At 33.7% G+C, this 20,065-nt stretch overlaps 1 protein-coding gene across 36 annotated transcripts in view; it reads left to right on the top strand.

The window, feature by feature from the left end:
- tcf7l2 (transcription factor 7 like 2) overlaps positions 1-20,065 on the top strand; it is a 220,568-nt gene that overhangs the window by 181,325 nt on the left and 19,178 nt on the right. For all 36 annotated transcript variants that reach the window (XM_039776182.1, XM_039776173.1, XM_039776227.1 and 33 more), the window contains 3 exons: positions 12,620-12,752; positions 16,559-16,661; positions 18,423-18,509. In XM_039776182.1, coding sequence (XP_039632116.1) covers positions 12,620-12,752; positions 16,559-16,661; positions 18,423-18,509 — 323 coding nt within the window. The remainder of the gene's footprint in view (positions 1-12,619; positions 12,753-16,558; positions 16,662-18,422; positions 18,510-20,065) is intronic.

Raw genomic sequence — 20,065 nt, 5'->3', positions numbered from 1 at the left:
AGAAACATAAGCTTTGAGCTTGTGAGAGTGTGAATTAGTTTTGTTTTGTGTATTTGTGTGTATATGTATGTTTTCTGTAAATTGCAATTAAGCCATCCTGTCTGCACTACCATCTTAATTGTAGATAAATATTCACTCTCAGAATGCAGGGAAGAAGTTGGAATTACATTAAAGTATGTACTAGTGAGGCAAAATGAATATGGCCAGATTCTTGGCATTGCCTTATTCTACCTAAAAAAAAAAAAAAGTCTGAAAATAAAGCTTACTTTTTACATTCAAAAAGCACAGTTGCCTGTTTATCTTTTTATTTTACTAAGTTTAAAAATAAATAATACAATTTTGTGAATTTCTCCTGTACCGTAATTATGCTTGGAACTTCATAAAAAGAGTAAGCCATTGTGTCCTTTTTTTTTTTTCTTTCTTTCTTTCTTTCAGCGAAAATAATCCCATTGCAGCTGTTGTAATTTTGAATAGGTCAATACAGGAACTACTCTCCAGAAGAAACAATTCACTTTGTGTGTGGCAAAGCTTGAAACATAGAATTCTGAGGAGAGTGAGGGACTAAGACCAGTAGGTTGGTCTTTTTTACGTGGGTTGCAGGGGGGAGAGTTGGAGGGTATTGGCGGTTTATATTGACAATTCACTAGCCAGGAAGTAGTCTTTTTTTGTAAGAATAGAAATATGTGGGAGTTTTCCTGGAGTAGGTTTTGTTCTACACAATATAGTGGTATTGTCCAGAAACAACATTGTGTTAGTGGTCCTGTCATCATTTGTGTTATATTAAAAAAAAAAAAAAAGTCTCTTTTCCAGAGTGGGAAGAGTTTCAGCAGTGAATGAGTGCCTTGTCTGTCATAACAATGGGCAGTTAGCATAGGGCAAGACCTTCAACACAAGTGAACCACATTATACTGGGAAAGGGCACAGGGCACTGTATTAAGCAGAATAAGAAAAGTGGATTTTAGTAGAAAATGCCTAGTCAAGTGTGAAGAGCTTTTTGGAGAGTTTGGGCTACATGAATGGTTGAATTAGTTTTGAAATAGTTCCAAAGGAAATCCTCTAGCATCTTAAAACAAAAAGTTATTGTATTATTTGAGAAAGTATGACCTTTGTAGTACCTTAATGAAGATAATGGAAAAGTAAGGGTTTCTTGTTAATATCTTTGTAAAGACATTCATTTTTTACATTTAAAAATGAGTTTGATGTCAGTGGCTGATAGTACAGGAAAATATGTCACATTATAAAAATTAAAGGGGTGTATTGCTTTTGTCATATTTCCTACAGTGCAGATATCTTTAAGGGTAAGGTGGTGGAAGCATGTGAATGACTACTATTTTCTGGAATAATTTGGTTTGTACAGTTGGAAACCTTTTATATCATGCATTGCCACTGTTATTTGAAAAATGCACCGGTTATACATTTAATCAGATTTCCTTTATTTTTTAATGCAAAAAAAAAAAACCACAAAAACAGTGTTAAAGTGTCTGCATAAATTATAGGACATACAGAAGCACAGCATGCTAAAGGTGAGATAAACATCTTAAGGGATGTCTGCCTAATGCATCATGTTAGACTCTCTCTGTTCACCACTCTGTTTATCTTCTATTAGGAAATCTATTATTTAGACATTGGCCTAGTGGTAAAGGCTGGCTTTGATATAATTTTCTGTTTAGATTATGGACAGCATAAGTGATCGGATTTCTTTAACAAATGATCTTCCTTGGCTTATGAATTCTATATTATATATATGCTCTGTCCCCGCTGAAAAGGAAGCAGAGAACTTTGAATAATGTTTTTAATTTCCATTAGGATTAGCAGAAAAAAAACTTCTTGTGCTTGCATAGACATGAACAGGGCTGTAAAGTTTTAAAATAACACTAAATAAAATATATAATTCAGTTAATAGCTCCAAAAAAAGATGGTCTCCACACTGGTTAGCATCTCTGACATATAATTCCAGAATCATAGGTTCAAGTATCTGCTTGGTGACTGTCTATGTTTGAGCGACTCATCTCGAAGTTGTCAGTGTTAAGTTGATTTGGCCAGTGTTAGTATGTCCTGTGGTGGTTTGACATTTTGTCTGCAGTTTATTTATAACTTTTTCATGATGCTGCATGGATGTTTTTATACCTCTGTGATCATAATATGGTATATTTAAACATATAAAATGTATGGGTAGATGGAGAATGGTCTCAGAATTTGTATAAATCATTTGTACTGTTGGCATGACAATCAAATCAAATTTTGTTATATATACATACAGTACAATATGTAGTGAAATTGAACAACTCCGAAGACTGTGCCTTTAAGAAGAATATTAAGGAACAATAACAATACATTACTTTGTAAATATCTAAGAACACTTAATAGAATTATGAATATATGATAAATAATAAATAAATAAGTAACCTAAACAGCTTAATGTTAGAGAATTAATAATAGGGCATTGTGCAATTCAATACCCTTATTTAACATGCAGATAGACTAAGAGAAAATGTTCATCTTCACTCTCTTTAAACTGGACTTTAGGCAGCGGTACTGTTCATCTAACCGCAGCAAAGAAAAGAGTCCGTTGCTGGGATGGCCAGTGTCATGGATAATTTTCTTTGTCCTGGTTCAACATCGCTTGGTTTAGATGTCCTGGAACGTAGGGAGTACACAACCACTGCTCAGTTCAGCTGATCATAACCACTCTTTGCAGAACCTTGTGGTCCTGCTGCATGCTTTTCCCAAACCAGGTGGTAATTCTTCTGTTAGAATACTCTCCACCTAAATGCTTTTAATATTGAAGGAGTAGTAATGCCTCTGCTATTTTCTCACAAAGTCCACAGTCAGCACCTTTGTTTTGCTGAGAGTCTGGTGTAAACTATTGTCTTGACACCAATGTGACACTCTGCACTTCATTCAGGTAAACCTGCTCATTGTTGTAAGAGATCAGGCCTACCACAGATAAGCCATCAATCAGCAAATTTGACAGATTCGTAGAACAGCAGTAATGGTAAGTAGTCAAAACTCTTTAGCTTTCTCATCACTCACTCAAATTGTCTTAATAAGCTAATAATTTGCTTTAAATAGCCACCTGATAATGATTGGTCCAGAGATCCATATCAAGAAATAATTTTTCAATCTAAGGTAATATTATCAATAATAATAATTAAAAGACTTTTTAATACCCTGTATTCCGTTTTTTTTTTTTTTTCTTTTTCAAATATTCATATCTAACCTGTTAATTACTATTTTAATAAGTAATCATTGATACTCCGCTTGTTCACAGTAGGCTAACCGTTTAATCTATTCACTATGATTGCTTTAAGTTAAGACTATTGTGATTTACCTTTAGAGAAGATTTGTCAGAAAATGCAAGAGTTTTTTATATTCCTTTTTCTAAAGTTACATCAGTTCATATGTGCCAAGGGAGTGTTGACAATAATACACCATCCGCACTACTACATCTTTGTTTAGAAACCCAGACATTTCATTCACACTACCCCAGTTTTTTCTAAAACTAATACTTCTGATAAATATTCTTCAGAGCCAGATCCTTTCAAAAACACTGACACAGCATTGCTGTGTGGATGGTTTAAAATTCATATTTCTGAAAATGCTGACTCCATTGCACTAGTGGCTCTTCCCTGATTGGATCCTGCTCATCTAATTGTCTTCTTCCCTGATTGGGCACTCCTCAGGGAAGAAAAACATATTTCAATATAGTGAGCACAGAAGTGTTGCTTTCCATGGCACCTGTGTTGCTTACCTGTATGCATCCCAATTGTGTTTTGTATAGCTTGAATACGGCATACGTGCACAAAAGGCAAACAATTCACCAGTCAGTACAGTTTTGTGATAAATCCCGTATCCTGTGGCATAAATCATTATAGGTAAAAAATTCAGAGCCCCTTGAAAATCAGATAAATAGCTCGGTTTCTCAATGTTTATTACTTAAACTTGATCCTTTCAATAATGATGTGTGCTTCAAAATTGGTTAAAAAAAGTTCTTAATGAAATGGATGGGTATAGAATGCAGTCAAGGTCACAAGAAGTACAGGTCAGAAATACAAAAGTACAATATAGTAAAACAAATATATATGTACATATTTATTTATTTTCCCTATTTATTATTATTATTTTTTTTTTTTTAGAAAGAATGCCTTATCCAGGTCTGAAGACTGTCACTTTCAACTGTGATCAGCACATTAAAGGGACATGAGGCAATTCACTGCATGTTTCTTTGTGCACTAATAATTTTGAAAGCTCATAAAGCAAAAAGGGATTTTCATGGGACTCTGAATTTTTACCTACACGGTCCGTTAAAAGAGTTTTCCATTGATATATGCATGCCCAGCAAGGATGAAGGTCTATGTCATATTTTATTTTGGCCATTTTAGCATGGACAAAGATACTTTTGTGAACAACATGAAAACTATAGTGTTAATTTAAAAACATTGCAATGTAACTTAAAGTTTTCTTTTATATTGAGTCCGGCTTTCAAAATAGCTCATGTATATATTTACATTTTTTTGAGCCTTTGTGAGAACTTGGAATTCCAGAACAAGAGTGTGAGGGGATTCTTGAACTCAGTGTCAGTGACATGACATGGAAGCATGTACATATTCAGTGTGTTGCTTTGCTTTTTATGGTGTTGGCGAACTTGGAAATGTTCTTGTGTTCTTTGCCTGGATAAAGAGGGGTGGACACAAGGGTATGTTGTATGTTTATTTGTGTGCACGTCCACCTTCAGTAGTGAATGTTTTGAGGGGATAATAGAGAATATAATTTAAAATAACCAAGATAACCCTTTTTGCTCTTTTTTGTTTTTATAAAACTGATTCTCCCGCCATAGCAATTGTGGTGATTAGAAAATATTAATTTTAATAGACTACATTGCTTAAACAATGAAAAGGGAAAAACAAGAGAAAGGTGCATATTGCAGCAGTTTAAGTACCTAATCAGGCATTTAGTATGTCCTGTTCTACTTTGTCAATGACAAAGAGAGCCACTGACAGTAGGGGAATGTTTTGCACTATTAGTTAAATTTGGCAACTATGTTTTACAAGATCAGATCTGAACAGTGGAAATGCTCAGGAAATTGTTTTGTCCAAATAACTTTTGTTTATACCAGGAGCCATTCTTAGATGGTTTGCGACATTTCTTTTGCCTCACGTTGTAAAAACACTGTTCTCTGTCTTACTCTCTACATGGAGACTGTCTATCTTTAATTACTTTGGGAAATTCTAGCATGCTATTTAGTCACTGGATGTTTTCCTTGCTTTGTTTTATCATTTGTGTTCTGTTCTTTTTACCACGTGTATATGGCGGAGTGGTGGCTCTGAGGCTAGGGATCTCCACTGGCAATCGGAAGGATTGTCGGTTCGAATCCCATAAATGGCAATAGGGACTCTGCTCTGTTGGGCCCTTAAGCAAGGCCCTTAACCTTGCTGAGCGCTTTGAGTAGTGAGAATAAGCGCTATATAAATGCAAAATAATTATATGTGGCTGTTTATATATTTTGTGTGCTGCATTTGGTAAAACGTTTAAATTCATCAGGCTAGGTAGATGTCCCATAGTACAAATTGAGAGCGCCGTCTTTATATCGATTTATTTTTTGAAATGACATAGTCCAATTTTACAGTCACAGAGAACAACACTACACCCTGACAAAGTTAAAAATCAACTCTGGATAAGATACTTGTCCATCTCAGTGTACTCTCACAAACATATACTTACCCATTCATATTCATAGGTTAGGACTGTAATCTCCTGGAGCTAACCATCATGCCATATTCTGCAAGAAATGGTATATGAAATTAATTTGTTTGGTGTTTCAAGATTAAGTCATATTTTACTATCAGTTTTCTTTTTTTAGAGCTTCATGGGTTGGCTGAGGAGAAGCATACTATTATATTTGCTATGTTTGTTGTTAATGAATTGTAATCTGTTATGTTTTGCTTCCAAATAAGAAAAAATTAAAGAATTATTCTTTAGAAAATATAATAATAAAGAAAATCATTGTGCACCCTTTCATAATGGTCAGCTGCCATAATTAATATGTACAGAGGAAAACGTATTTGAAAAACAAAATATTTAAAAAGTGTGGTTTACTTTCAGTCATTGTTAATGATTTGGGTAATGGTGCAGTACTCTTCTGGAATTTGTGGTTGCTGGGATAGACGTAGACTAAATGTGATACTATACTGGACAAAACAAGTTCAGGAAATAGATGGGTGTTATTCTACAAAGTTTGTAGTGGAGTAGTCTGTTATCCTGGGTTGATTTCTAGCTGCTTATAGTCCTGTAGCGAGAGGCCTCTCCCTGCCATCTTATATCTGGAAAAGACTTTTCCAGTGATTTTGAGCTGCTGACTTCATTTACATAATCTTAGTGAGTCGGAGGCAGTCTTGCTGTCTGACAAAGCCAGTGATTCAGTCCTACCAGTATGCAACTTGCCCCTACAAAATAGGTGGGGCTTGTTTGTGTTTGTGATCGTTGAGAACGAGTGAGCATTCAGTTGGAAGCAACAATGTATATAACGTGGCTACAGTATATTTAATAAGGAATGCTGGTGTGTTTTGGACAGAAGAGAAGCTGATGTGCTGTATGGTGTTTTAGAGACTGCAGCTGATCTTGTCATACCTGGAAAGCATTTATATAATACTGGCTTTGCCACACAGCATGTTATTGGCTGTCAGAAAAAGGGATGAGCTCATAGTATTTTAGAAATGCAAACCTGTGTTGGATAGTCATCTAATTTGTCATCCCCTGTGATTTCTGTTCATCCTTAGGTGACAAGATCAGCAACTGCACACAATCAGATATGACATTCCTTCCAATTAGAAGTCGTGTAATGTGCCACCAACTTAAATACATTAATTGATATCTTCGGGGCTATAAAAATAACATTAGTTATTAATACATTGAGTATTTGAAGTAACACAAGACACTCTAAAATATAAAGCCATCTCTGCCTTGTTTTAGTTTTTCAAAATGTTCAATCAAAAGGGCTAATGACCTACATTTCATTGCCACACCTCCCTTCATACTTTTCTGTTTTATTTAGTTCCTTCGCTCTTTGTTTGTTAGACAATTTTGAAATCAAATTTTAAATACAGTGTCAAACCATTAAACTATTATTTTAAGGTGTTTTCAAATTACACTTGAATGTACTATTATATAAATAAATCTGAATTTCAGAGAATTCAATGGGACAAACTTTGAAAAGCTGCTTGATGTTTTAGCTCACAATCCCAAGTTAGATTGAGTGGGAAGGAAAAATTGAACCGGTGATTGGATAGTTATATAAGAAAACTTTGTTAAACTGCTGAATATCAACCTATATATTTATTGAAACACCTTAATCCAAATTCACTGTCATGTGGAACTGGATTCAAGCACAGAAACTTAACAGGAAACATCAGAACCCACATCTGAGAGTTTGGTCCATCTTCACCAAACCCAATCTATGGCTGGGCATTCTCAGATCCATACCCACTCACGCTTTGTCAATTTAGAGATATCAGTCACCCTTATTTATATGGAAAAGCATTTGTAATTACAGAAGACCCACATGAATATTAGAAGAATTTATTAATTCCACACAGATAGGTGGTGATCAGACCAGTCTTTTGAACTTTGTAGGTCACAATGCCAAAACAGCCAATGTGGAACCTTTTCTAAAAATCCAAATCTGTAATTGTATATACATTTGAAATCAAGGCAAGATTTACATTGTGGCAAATGCTTTCAAATATTATTTTAAAACAAAATAAGCTCCAACTCCCATGATTATATGATTCAATTAATCAAGTTAGGGTCTCATTGATAAATAAATGCATACTACAGTATGTTGGATCTCTGTGTAGAAGTTGCCTTTTACTTGAATCCAGTCCTTTTCAGGGAAATCTTCAGAGTTGTACCTGCTTGAAATTATTTTCACTCTGTCAGTCTGGGTTCCTAATTTTAAGATTATGCTTAAAATGTGGTGTTTCTCATATTAATGTATGTATTGAAAGGTATTCACACATTTAATGATTCATCCTGAGTGGTAATTACTGGGTAGGACCAACAGTGGTCCCCAAACAAAACAGTGTTTGACCCATGAACTGAACTGTTGTTTGAAATAGTTATATCATAATTAGCTTTGTAAAAATGTAATTTTCATCAAAAAATCCTACAATACAATATAAATAAAATTAATAAATAAAATTGCTACAGTATTATATCAACCACCAATAGTCGTATTTACTATATAGACAAAAGCAACTAGTTTGAACGCCAAAGCTGGTACATAATATTATTGTGCATTTTTTTAGATATGAATAAGATGTACATGACTAATTATTACTGTTTGTATTAATACATATCTAATAAGAAAGAACATTTCACAAGTGAGCTGTGTGGCCATTCTTTTCTTGGAGCAGTCTGACTTTTCGGTTATTAGGGGAGAATAATGTAAGAAAGTACACATACAGTGCAGAGGTTGTCATTTAGGGGATTGCTGAATAGAATGCTCGACAAAGAAACTAATTTAAATGGTTTACTAAAGCTTTCAATGGAAAAGAATTGACAGCATTCTTTCATATCATTACCAGCGGAGAGCAGCCAAAGAGGCTATGCGGCCAGTTATTCTCAATGGCTGGGCTTGCCAGACGTATTTGATAGCTGTCAACGTTTCTTTTATTGTTGACTGGATTTCTGCATAGAGCAAAATCTGAAGAACAGCAGCCTTATTTTGCCCCCTGTTTGTTTATTTGACATTATGGTTCATAAATTAAAATTTTTATTTTGTGTGATGTCTGACTTAAATAGTCAATTTTTGTGGTCAAGGAATGTCTAAACTTTATATATGAAGTCATCTAGTATTTTGTACATGTAGTAGTTTTTATTTCTAGAAAATGGAAACTATTTGAAATTGTAAGAGAAAAAATAATACTTAAATGTTATTTTGTTATGCTACTTTAGGAAGTTTTAAGTTCATTGTATGCAATGTTTCGCTTGTTAATTTGTCCTAGGTCTTTAGTTTCTAACTTAAGTAGTATTGAAAAGAGCTTATTGATACAAAAAAAAAAAGCATTATTTTGCCTTTACTAGTGCAATTAGTATGGTGAATGACAAAATGATTTAGCAGTCAATGTCTGTTGGAACAGCATGCTGGCCAATTTTGCTGATGTTTTATTATCTTATTTATTAACTAATTTATGATTCAACGGGTTGGAAAATGGATGGATGGATGTTTTTGTACATTTCTTAAGTTTTTCTTGATTATTATTAATACACAGTAGTGAGCCTATCCAGAATACCAGTTAAGCAGCATTCTCTTCTTTGTTTCATGCACACAATTCTGGAATAAACTGTATTAGATCTGTTGAAGTGATTAGTTTTAAGGGAAATACTTACTTAAATGTGACATATTACAATTGGCATAACATCCTTTGATAAGCTCTTGGGGCATTTTTGTGTCTTTTGTTAAAGAAGTGCCATTAAGTTTTTTTCATCCTTTTTCTTGACCTACTCAAATAATGGGTTGAATATACAGTACAAATGTAAACAGGAAACTTGGAGCTAACAGAGTTGCATATTTAAAAGAAATTTTAAAAGTCATTACACACAGGAAACCCGTTGGGATAGGAGGGTCGTTACCATGTTCAGTTTGTTTGAGTGAAGGATTCACACCAGCATATTCAAGCTAAGAGTTTAAACGCTTAACAACACTTATCAACTCTGCTATTACAGTGTGAAGGGGTAACTTGGGATATTTGGTTTCACATGATAGAACGTATCAGCCTGTACTTAAATAAACATTGTGCTAAGCAATATAATTTTTCTGTCCACTTTTGCTGGATGTAGTCCTGTGCTTAAGGCGTAGGGTTTGCAACTCAAGGACTGCTTCTTGATTGCCTGCGATTTACATAATCTGAGACACAACCCTAACTTTCCAGTTTTCCTGTCTAGAAAGTCCATGTTAACAGTTGTGTGTTGTGACTGTACTTGAAGATGTTTTCACTATGGAAAGATGTTATATAAAATTAAAGATTCTGTTTTTGATAACAATAAGGGACTAAGCAAACAGAAAAAAGTAATTACCATATTTACGAAAGAACAAGTTTATATTATATTGGTGACTAAGTGATAGAGAAAGCAATAACCATACTCCACATTCACATTATACCATCTGTAGTTTGAGGGAAGCAGAATGTGTGCTGTACCATTTATTAAAACTTACACAGTAATCAACTTAAACGGTGTCATAAATTATTTTACAATTTAATTAACACAATGCATTATATATTAACTAATCATCAGTAAATCTTTTTTCTATGAGTTGCCATGAGCATACTTTGAGCACAATTGTGAAGTCTCCACTCAAAATGTAATGGAAGTTGGGTAAGGGAGAAACAAGTGCAGTAGAACAAGGAGTTAAAAGTAATGGGGCATGATTTAGGAAAAAGTGAGTGAAAGATGATGCCTTAATAGTTAAACAAACATTGTGCTTGTTTTTTGCACTGTGTGTTCAAAAATTCCACATGGTAAGATTAATGAAAAAAAAAAGTACTGTTAACTGATGATGCTGATCATAGGGACAGGGCAGCAATTTGTGCTCTCCAATTTACATCATCATTACAAGGAGCGTCAGCTACCAAATCTGCCAATACATTCATGCCAGACAGTGCATGCAACAACAAAAAAAAAAATCTTTATTTCTGTTTCTACTGTAGAGTGTAACCATTATTAACAACAATTCAATAGCTCATTGATTTGTGTAAAATGTCATAGGACCAAAATGTACTTCTAAGATTAACTCTGCACCTCACTTGTGTTAAAATGTTATTTTAATTATCAATTTGTATCATTGTGTTAAATCATCATCAGCTATGTCTGTTGAACTTCTTTTCTTCATTGATATTGTGCACTACCTTTTATTTTCTTAGCTATTAAGTAAAAACAAGGCACTTTAAATTTGTCTAGATTCTTATTTAACATGAACATGATGCATTTTTCTTTTTCATTTCAGTTACTGCACTTCTTAAAAATAATTTTTGGCTTTGTTTATTTAGATGTGTTCAACACCTGAAATGTATAACAAAAGGAAGCATTTGAAATGTGTTGTTTATTTAATATGGAAGTTTTATAGTTGTTTTCCCCATGTTGTTTCCTTTATTTTAGCATTTGTTAAGGACTTTTCCTAGCTTTAACCTGTGTGTGTGCGCACGCATGTGTCGACGTATAGAGATAGAAGATGTAGCTACGAGGTATAGATAAACAGATTGTAACATTCTCTTATAGCGTTGTCGCAGTACCAAAATTACAAACTTTAGTGTGATACTAAGAAAAGAACTGAAATTCAATGCCATTTTTGATATCCAATATAGCTCCAAATGTAGCTCATTAAAAATGTATTTAAATACCTTTTAGGCCAATACCATGAAAAATGTGTATTTAAAGTTAAAAATCGATGTTTATCAATGTACTTTTGTCATCTCTATGTCCTTATTATAGTATATCGTATATCCGTGTAAACAGTTGTGTGTTCTGATCTTGTAAACATGCCAGTCAAATTAGCAGCAACAATAATGATTTTTTTAATATAAAGACTGTTCTTTGCTCCACCTCAGTTTAAACAGTGCTTAGCTTCAGTGTTATCTGACAGTTCCTTTTCCATACTGCAATATAGCAAAAGTGAACCACCCCAGTGAAATTTTCATTCGAGGATCGGATACCTTTGTGATGGTCTTTATTATACAAACTTCATATATTTTGTGTATCAGAAACATATTTTAAATAATGTCACATAAATGTTCTTTAAAGTAACTTTGCAATCCTACAAAACCTATTGATAAAAGTAAATGCATAGAAAATGAGTAATGGCATTAGGGTGTGAGAAGATGTCCCTAAGAAAGAGAAGTTTTCATATCTAGTCCTCCATTTTCTAGGATGTTTCACCATGGTTGTAAAGTAACTATTAGGTTCTCAGACTGTTCAAGTTTCCACTAACTATGATACAATACTCGGTCTAATCTGTTCTCCCTTGATACAGATGACACTTTTATATCTCAGCTTTGCTTTTGTGAAGTTTAGTGAAATTAAATTCTGCTGTGAACAGTGGTTTGCTACAAATACTAATGCATGCGTAAGTTATTCATAATTTACTGTACCATAAACATCTTATGTAAATCTTTAACTGTGATTTTGTTGAATGCTACTGTCAATGTCCATTTCTCTCTGCTTCTGTCTTTTTAATAAAATAAAGGGAAATCTTGCTTGTGATTATAAAAAGTACATAATCTCTGGTAATGCATCAGTGCTTTTTATGGTATACAGTAAATGTGCGGGTTGAATTTAATTTAGTTTTGTCATGCTTGACTTGCTTGTATGGAATGTTGCTTGCTTTTAATAAATTCAATAAAATAGATAAAAACAGGTATAGAGTAAATGTTTTGACTCAATTGTCTTATAATCATCATACTTTAGAATAATGTAGCTCTAAACCTGCTTTGGTGACAGACCGGTGAAGAGTATAGAATCCAGCTATGAATAAAAATAACTTTAGCTATAATATTCACTTTTTTGAAATGCAAGAAAATATAAAGTAGTTTGCATTTCTCATTGTTTTTTTCTTTGTGTTTTACAGTCTAACAAAGTTCCCGTTGTGCAGCACCCTCATCATGTTCATCCTCTTACGCCTCTGATCACGTACAGCAATGAACACTTCACACCGGGAAACCCTCCTCCACACTTACAAGCGGATGTGGATCCTAAAACAGGTGAGCTGCCAAGAAAGGAAGTTTTTGAAAGGCCAAGAAAAATCAGAAAATATGATTGTTTGAATGCTTGGTGAGTTGTGAAGAACTGGACTGAAGTGTTCACAAATTCCTCTCTTATGGTTTACTGTTGGGACTATTTATAGTTTATAGGGAGTATTATGTATTATTCTGTTTTATCCATTGCCGACATGGCAATGTGTTAGTGTCTTTTATATGGAGCATGTGTAAACAACTTCCTTTACATTCTCCAGGAAGATGTCTTGCTCATTACTTTTAAGACTGCATATGTTTTAAAAAACAACCCAAAAAGGAATGTGAATGATTATATATTAAATTTGAGTAGCTATTATATTGTATACTTTTGTGGAAGCAGTAAACATTTACCCATACTGCAACATCCAAGAAAAAAGCTTGATTTTTAGATTGCTTTTACAAGTAACAGCTTTTTGAAGTTGGCAAATTTGTTTGCTTACAAATTGTTATCTTTAGACAACATTGTTTTCTGCGTGGTTTGTGGTTCATGTAGAATATTTTCTTGTTTTGCTATTTGCTAAAGCACTTTGAGCTACTGTTTGTATGAAAATGTGCTATATAAATAAATGTTGTTGTTGATTTTTATTAATTTGGAATAACAACAACTAACCTATTGATGTGCCTTATAGAAATTCAAGACTTTTTTATATTGAAAAGAGAAAGACGCACACATTTTAGGAGATAATTTCACTACATAGCAAGTGTCATGCATTATAGAACAGGATTCCATTTTCTTTAGTTAAGGTTATAAGCATATTATGCCAGTCATCCATCAGTTCAGCTGCTTATCTTTGTGAAGTCAGCGCTTCATTTACCATTAACTGCATCCAGCACATATTGCATGCCCTTCATCTTATTCACTTTTACAAACCTCATATTCACCAGCCTGTTACTGTTGGAAACTCTTCATATTAAAGTGGTATTTTCTAGTTGACTCCTTGTTTCCTGGGTGTTTTGTTTATTAAAAAAATAGCACAGGTGAGCAACATCACTAAATGCATCTTGATATACATGCAATTTAGTATTTTCCTTCCTGGTTATACAGTGTTTTTATATTGCCAAAAAGAATTTTACAAAATAATTTTGAATGAGAGCAGAAAATGGAACCAAGAACTACTCTCATAATAATGCAGGATGGCAAAGGTTGCATTAGCTAGCAGATGTTCCTGTGATGTGACCAAAATGGAAACTGTAAACACTGGTTTATTTAATACTCTTAAGGTTATGTGATTAAGTTGCAATGACAAGATTTTCTTTTTTGAAGTCTAGCAATTTATATTGTATTGTTTATAGGTGATCGGTTTACATAAATGTTAGAAACTTAATTCCGTGGGATTTATTCTGGAATGGTTCAAAAAAATGTTGGTGCAAAATATAACACAAAATAAATGTGTTGTCGCAACATGCAGTTTATGTTACGTTTGGCACAATAATTTCTCTTTGTTGTGTTTGTGTATGTATGTATGTATGTATGTAAATTTAAAATGCGAAGTTCACTAACTGACTCACTCACTCATGAACAAAACTATTTCTTGTTTGGTTGAAAACCTAAAATTTTGCAGGATGGTACATCTAAATTAGTAGGTATCTGCTAAGAAAGGACATTTTGATATATCAATATTTAGCAGTACAATCCACAAACAGAACATAGATGAAGTATACATTTTACGTATTTCACAATATTATTTCTTCTCACCCATTCTCTTCTGTACAGTGCTTATAATCTTCAGTTCATTACATTGGCCAGTTCAATGTGCAGCCTGTAAACGTCACTTCTGTATGTAATAAATTAAAGGAAACCACTGCATTGCAGTGTTGCAAGATTACAGATCAATGAGTTACTTCAAATCTGACGAAACCACCATTTTTACAGTATTTGCCACAGGGTGAAATAATATGTATGCCCAAAATTCCATTATTCAAAAGAATACTGTTTCTCTAAAAATGTTTTGCAGTGGCCATCAACAAAAGCCAAGTTACTAGAAAAAAACAAGAAATGATCTACAACAGGAAAAGATTTTACTCATGCACAATTGTATATAGCATGTTAAAGAGTTGGTGACAAAGCGCTGCATCCTTGCAGTACAGAAACCAAGGGTTTGTGTCCTGAATCCTCCCTGTGTGGAGTTTGCATGTTCTCCCTCTGTCTGCGATGCTCTCCACCGGGTGCTGCAGTTTCCTCCCACAGTCCAAAGACCTTCATGATTGGTGCATTTGTTACAATAAATTGGCCATGGTGTGTGTGTGTGTATATATTCACTCTGCGATGGGCTGAAGAGAAATTGTTCTTGCCTGGCGCAATAAAAAAAATGAAAAAAGAACATGGTGCCCACGTGGCTTTTCCCCCACATTCTAGAGGTTTGGAGTCACTAAATTGTTAATATAGGAATAAGCTTAGCATTGAAGTTTTGCCCTGTTTAGGGCTAGTTCTGGTTTTGTGCAAGATGTTTCCTAGATTTGTTCCATTTTCCCCACAACCCTATATTGGATTAAGTATTTTTGAGAGTACTTTGCATTTTATGTTGTACTATCTACTGTCAAAATGTTATTTCATATTTTCTTGGCATTTGAGTGTTTAGCCTGACTATAGAAACTACATTTCTCATGTGCAAATTTAATAGTAAAGATATAATTATTAATATAATCATACTTAATTATAATTCTTAATAAAGTAAAGCAAGGCAGGAAAGTGGATACATGGATAGCACACCATTTTCTTCTGCAGGTTCCTTGAATCACATACTTTGGCCAAAACTCATTCTAAAGCTATCTTGCCAGCTCTGGCTACTTATTTAAACACACTGGCAAATCTTATACTCACAGGCACCTCTCATAGCAAGTAAAAGCTTCATAACATTAAATGCTATTGGCACTTAATCAGTGCAGGCTCTTCCTAAGTAGTCCTCTTCAGTTGTTGTTGAGCTTTTGACAGTCTTTCTCTTTGCATTGTAATTGTTACCAATACATGCTGATATGATGTAATATTTTGTGAATGAAATGTAACGATGATTGTCACTGCAACACTTGTGGTAATTTGTAAGCAGACGCATGTTTAAAGTAGAAGAAGAAACTATTATTAACTGTGTTAGAGTATTTATGACCTATGGACTGATTGAGGTCATTTATGTTTGGTAAATTGGCTAGAGGGGGCTGGGTGGTCTTGTGGCCTGGAACCCCTGCAGATTTTATTTTTTTCTCCAGCTGTCTGGAGTTTTTCTGTCCTCCCTGGCCACCGAACCTTACTTTTATTCTATGTTAGTGTTCCCTTAATTTTAAATCTTATTTATGTTGTCATTTTTCTCTTTCTTCATCATGTAAAGCACTTTGAGCTGCATTATTTGTATGAAAATGTGCTATATAAATAAATGTTGTTGTTATGGAGGACTGGTGCACTGCCATAGGTTCCTGCCTTGTGTCTAGCATTTCTGGCATATGATCCAGTGCCCAACAACTATTGAAAGAAATAAGTGGATTCAGAAATCCACTTATTGTATGTGCATTGTCATGTTATTAAAATTGACAGTGCAGGTAATTCATGGTGTTTTTGTTCAGGTGATATTTTTGGTATCATAATAAAATGCAATTTATTTGATCTTGGCTTTCATAGGGTGACAAGATTTAACAAAATCAAATGTACATTTTTTTGTTGTTTTTAATTTTCCTGCTAGGGAAAGGACACCAGGACTTATCTTAAATGTTACAGTAACATATTTTGAATAATGATCTTCTGTAACTGCTTAACTTTTTTTCTCTCTCTCCAATCCATATTACAGGCATTCCCCGTCCTCCTCATCCTCCTGATATCTCTCCATATTATCCATTGTCTCCAGGAACTGTGGGGCAAATACCCCATCCGCTAGGATGGTTAGTACCACAGTAAGCAACATTAATTTTCTATCTCATTTATATTTGTGACCGTAGAGTCTGGCATGTTTTTATAAGTGTAAAATAGTTAAACATACAATAAATATTTTTGTAAGCACTAAGTATGTGGTGTTTGTATTAATAATAATAAATAAATTACAGAAAATAAACTTGAATATTCTACTTATATTCTTTGATATATTTTTAGTCTCTACCACAGAAAAGAGAAAGAAAGAAATATATATATGTGAAGTCTTGTCTCTTACCTTGTTTCAGCTTAGTAGGGTCTAGCCACCAATCAGTTTACTCCAGCTTTTCACACATTTCAATATTTTTACCATCTTTCCCTGTTCTCCACCTTCTCTTGTGTGTGTGTGTGTGTATGTGTTTGTTGTTTTGCAATCAACAGACTTTATATATGTTTCAATGTTATATTTATCCATTTTGTAGTCCAAGGCAAAGTTAGAAATTATATTACATAAAAATGTTAAGAAAACATTTCTGTTTTTCTCATCATTATTAAGATTCGTATTCCAAAACATCAACCTTTGTTATGTTGGACGATGTTAAGTGCTTGCTATCTTGGTGCCTGTACTGCATGAATGCTTTAATGCCTGTTGTTGGTCAGTGTCAGTCTTTGAGTTGGTAACATTTTAAATAATTATTGAATTAATAATCAGACAGCAGTAAGCACTCATTGCACTGCATTGTCCGCAACTAAAATAGATTTGTGCTTGAAATGGTAAAGGAACACAAAATCTTAAAACCTGCTGAATTAGTCCATTTAAAAAGACCGTAAATATTTTTAATTACTTAGAGCATCAGTAGTTTTCTCAAACCTCCATTTATTTTGATTACAGTTATTAACAGATTTGTTTGGAGCACAATACAAGTAACATATGTATATAAGAAAATAATAAATGTTAGACATGAGAGAATACTTATTTTGTTAATGACTTTTAAATTAGACCTAATATCTTTTTTAAAATATTTGTAAAATATTTCTTAGTTGTAATTGTATTAACTTGAAAAATATATCAAAACATTTTTAAGGTGGGATTCTGCAATCATCTTTACTTATAATCTCATATTTTTTGAGTTGGCTTTATAAATAAGGTTTTTAGAAAAGAGCTGTCCATAGAATAAAAGAATCAATCATTTGTACATATATTTTTGTTTTTTAATCCAAGTTGCTGGTTTGTGTTTAGAATGCTATTTTGCATGTTGCTGTATTGTGCAATTAAAGTAATGAACCATGATTGCCAGTCTGTTACCCACAATTCCGTATGGGGACTCTCCCCTGGTAACTCTTGTCAACACTTGTTAATATGACAAAAGGCTACAAATTAAGCTCTGTTAATTTAATGTTTTCTCACCGCGATCTAAATACCGAAAGAGGCCCTGAGCACAGAAGCAACCCTTTGATTCACTGTACTTTATTTTGGTATAAATTTACATTCATTATTGTTTTCCTTTGGATGTGTAGCCCTCAATTAGCGTGATGGCTCCATTAAAGCAGTCGACGCTTCGCGTTTAATTATCACAACAAAACACCTAGTTTCAGCTCGGGGAGAGGGTCTCTGTTGACATAAGCAGGGGTTATAAAATTTAATTACCATTCCTCTCAGATTTATGGCATTCAAATTGTTCAGAGTTTGCTCTCTTTGATCCTCACTCTGCAATCCCCAAGATTTTTGTTCTGATCAAATTAAAATAAAGCTTGCAGCAAGGGGAAAGGTTTTTACCTTTTTATTCTCCCTTTTTTCTTTTTAGGCAAGGTCAACCAGTTTATCCAATCACAACAGGAGGATTTAGGCATCCATATCCAACTGCCCTCACGGTCAATGCTTCCATGTCAAGGTGAGTTGCCACCTATAAAATGCATGGGGTTTTAATGCAAAACAATTAAGCTGTATCACAATTATGTTTTTTGATTTGAGTAAGTTGCTTTTTTTTCTTCACACAAGTTAAAGACAGTGTTAAAACAAAAAAGAGAGTTGGATTTTGTGTGATTTTTGATTTTTTTTTTTCTCTTTTTTTTTTTGGTTACTAAGCAAGTTTAGAATACTTTAAAGGAAATGATGCTGTTTTTAATTTATTATGTAAATGCAAATGGTAAATGTAGAATATAAACATTGCAGTAACCACACAGAAAATATTAGGTATACATTTTGTTTACAACCTTTTGTATATTACATTGTAAGTAAAATAACTGAAATATTGCATTTCAGAAATACTATGGTTTGAAAACTTGTGACTCCTAAACTGATGCAGAATGAGGAGACATATGGGTGAATGTGACCTGTGTGGAAAAATAATTCTAGGGTAACATAGATTATATCTTAAACAAATAGCATAAAGAGTTAATAAATGTCAGGAACCTTTGTGGGCATTTTAGGAGGCCAGATAGGGGTGAAGTGAACATGTAAAATGTGGAAAACAAGACTTTATTTTTGGATTTGAGAAGGTAAAAAAGGGTGTACAAATGCGCTATCCTAGAATATGTGGTATCAGTACATTCCCCTTGTGTGTGCTTGAGTTTTCTTTGGATACCTCTCCTTCTTGCATCCCAAAGGCATGTATGTTACATTAAGTTGAAACTCAAATTTAGTCATTTTTGATAATATATTTGCCCAACCCAGTGTTAGTTCCTGCCATGTATTCTGTATGGTCAGAATAATTTTCCCATGAAAGTGCTGGTAAAAACAATGGATTTGTATGACAAGATGTAGCCATTGTCACAATATAAGACATTTGTTATTGTTTGCATCTAGTCACAGTCAGACTTAATAGTGAAACTTTCAGCAGATGTGTGAGAGTAACATCTTTACATTGGATTCTTCTGAAGTACTTTTAGTTATGCCAATATGTTCTAGGTAAATTGGTTGTTTGTGGACTGTTGTATGATAAATACCGTCAGTATACATGTCCTTATCTTGTATGTTTGTATTGATCATTTGATTATGTACTTCAGCAAAGCAAATTTCATGCAATGTTGTTTGTTTTTGCAAGTAAAGTGGAAATAATGTTTCTAATACCATTTAATAGTCTTTTTCTATGGTATGTGTGCAAGTCTGCCTTTTTGACTAGTCTGTTTTGGTGTCCTTATAAGTTTGAGACCCCTCCTATTTTAATTACAGCTAAATGTCCAGTGACTGCTCGCTTTTTTACCTACAAGTCAGTAGAGCTGTGTTTAAGTATTCACTAATTGCCCTTAATGATGGGTTTGTTTTCTGTTCATCTGATTTCCAGTACAGTTAATTGAATCGGTGGAGGCTCCTTGTTTTGTGAAGGGTTGAAACAGCTAATGCATTTTGATAATGTGTAATTTAATTTGCATAGCTAATTGACAAGGTTCCTCATCTCTGGAGAGTTTAGGTTAACTTTGGCACTCCTTTTGAATGAGGTTGGGGAAA

Source organism: Polypterus senegalus, chromosome 1 (assembly GCF_016835505.1).
Source record: "Polypterus senegalus isolate Bchr_013 chromosome 1, ASM1683550v1, whole genome shotgun sequence".
NCBI classification, from domain to species: domain Eukaryota; kingdom Metazoa; phylum Chordata; class Cladistia; order Polypteriformes; family Polypteridae; genus Polypterus; species Polypterus senegalus.
This window is presented reverse-complemented; position numbering and strand designations above follow the sequence as displayed.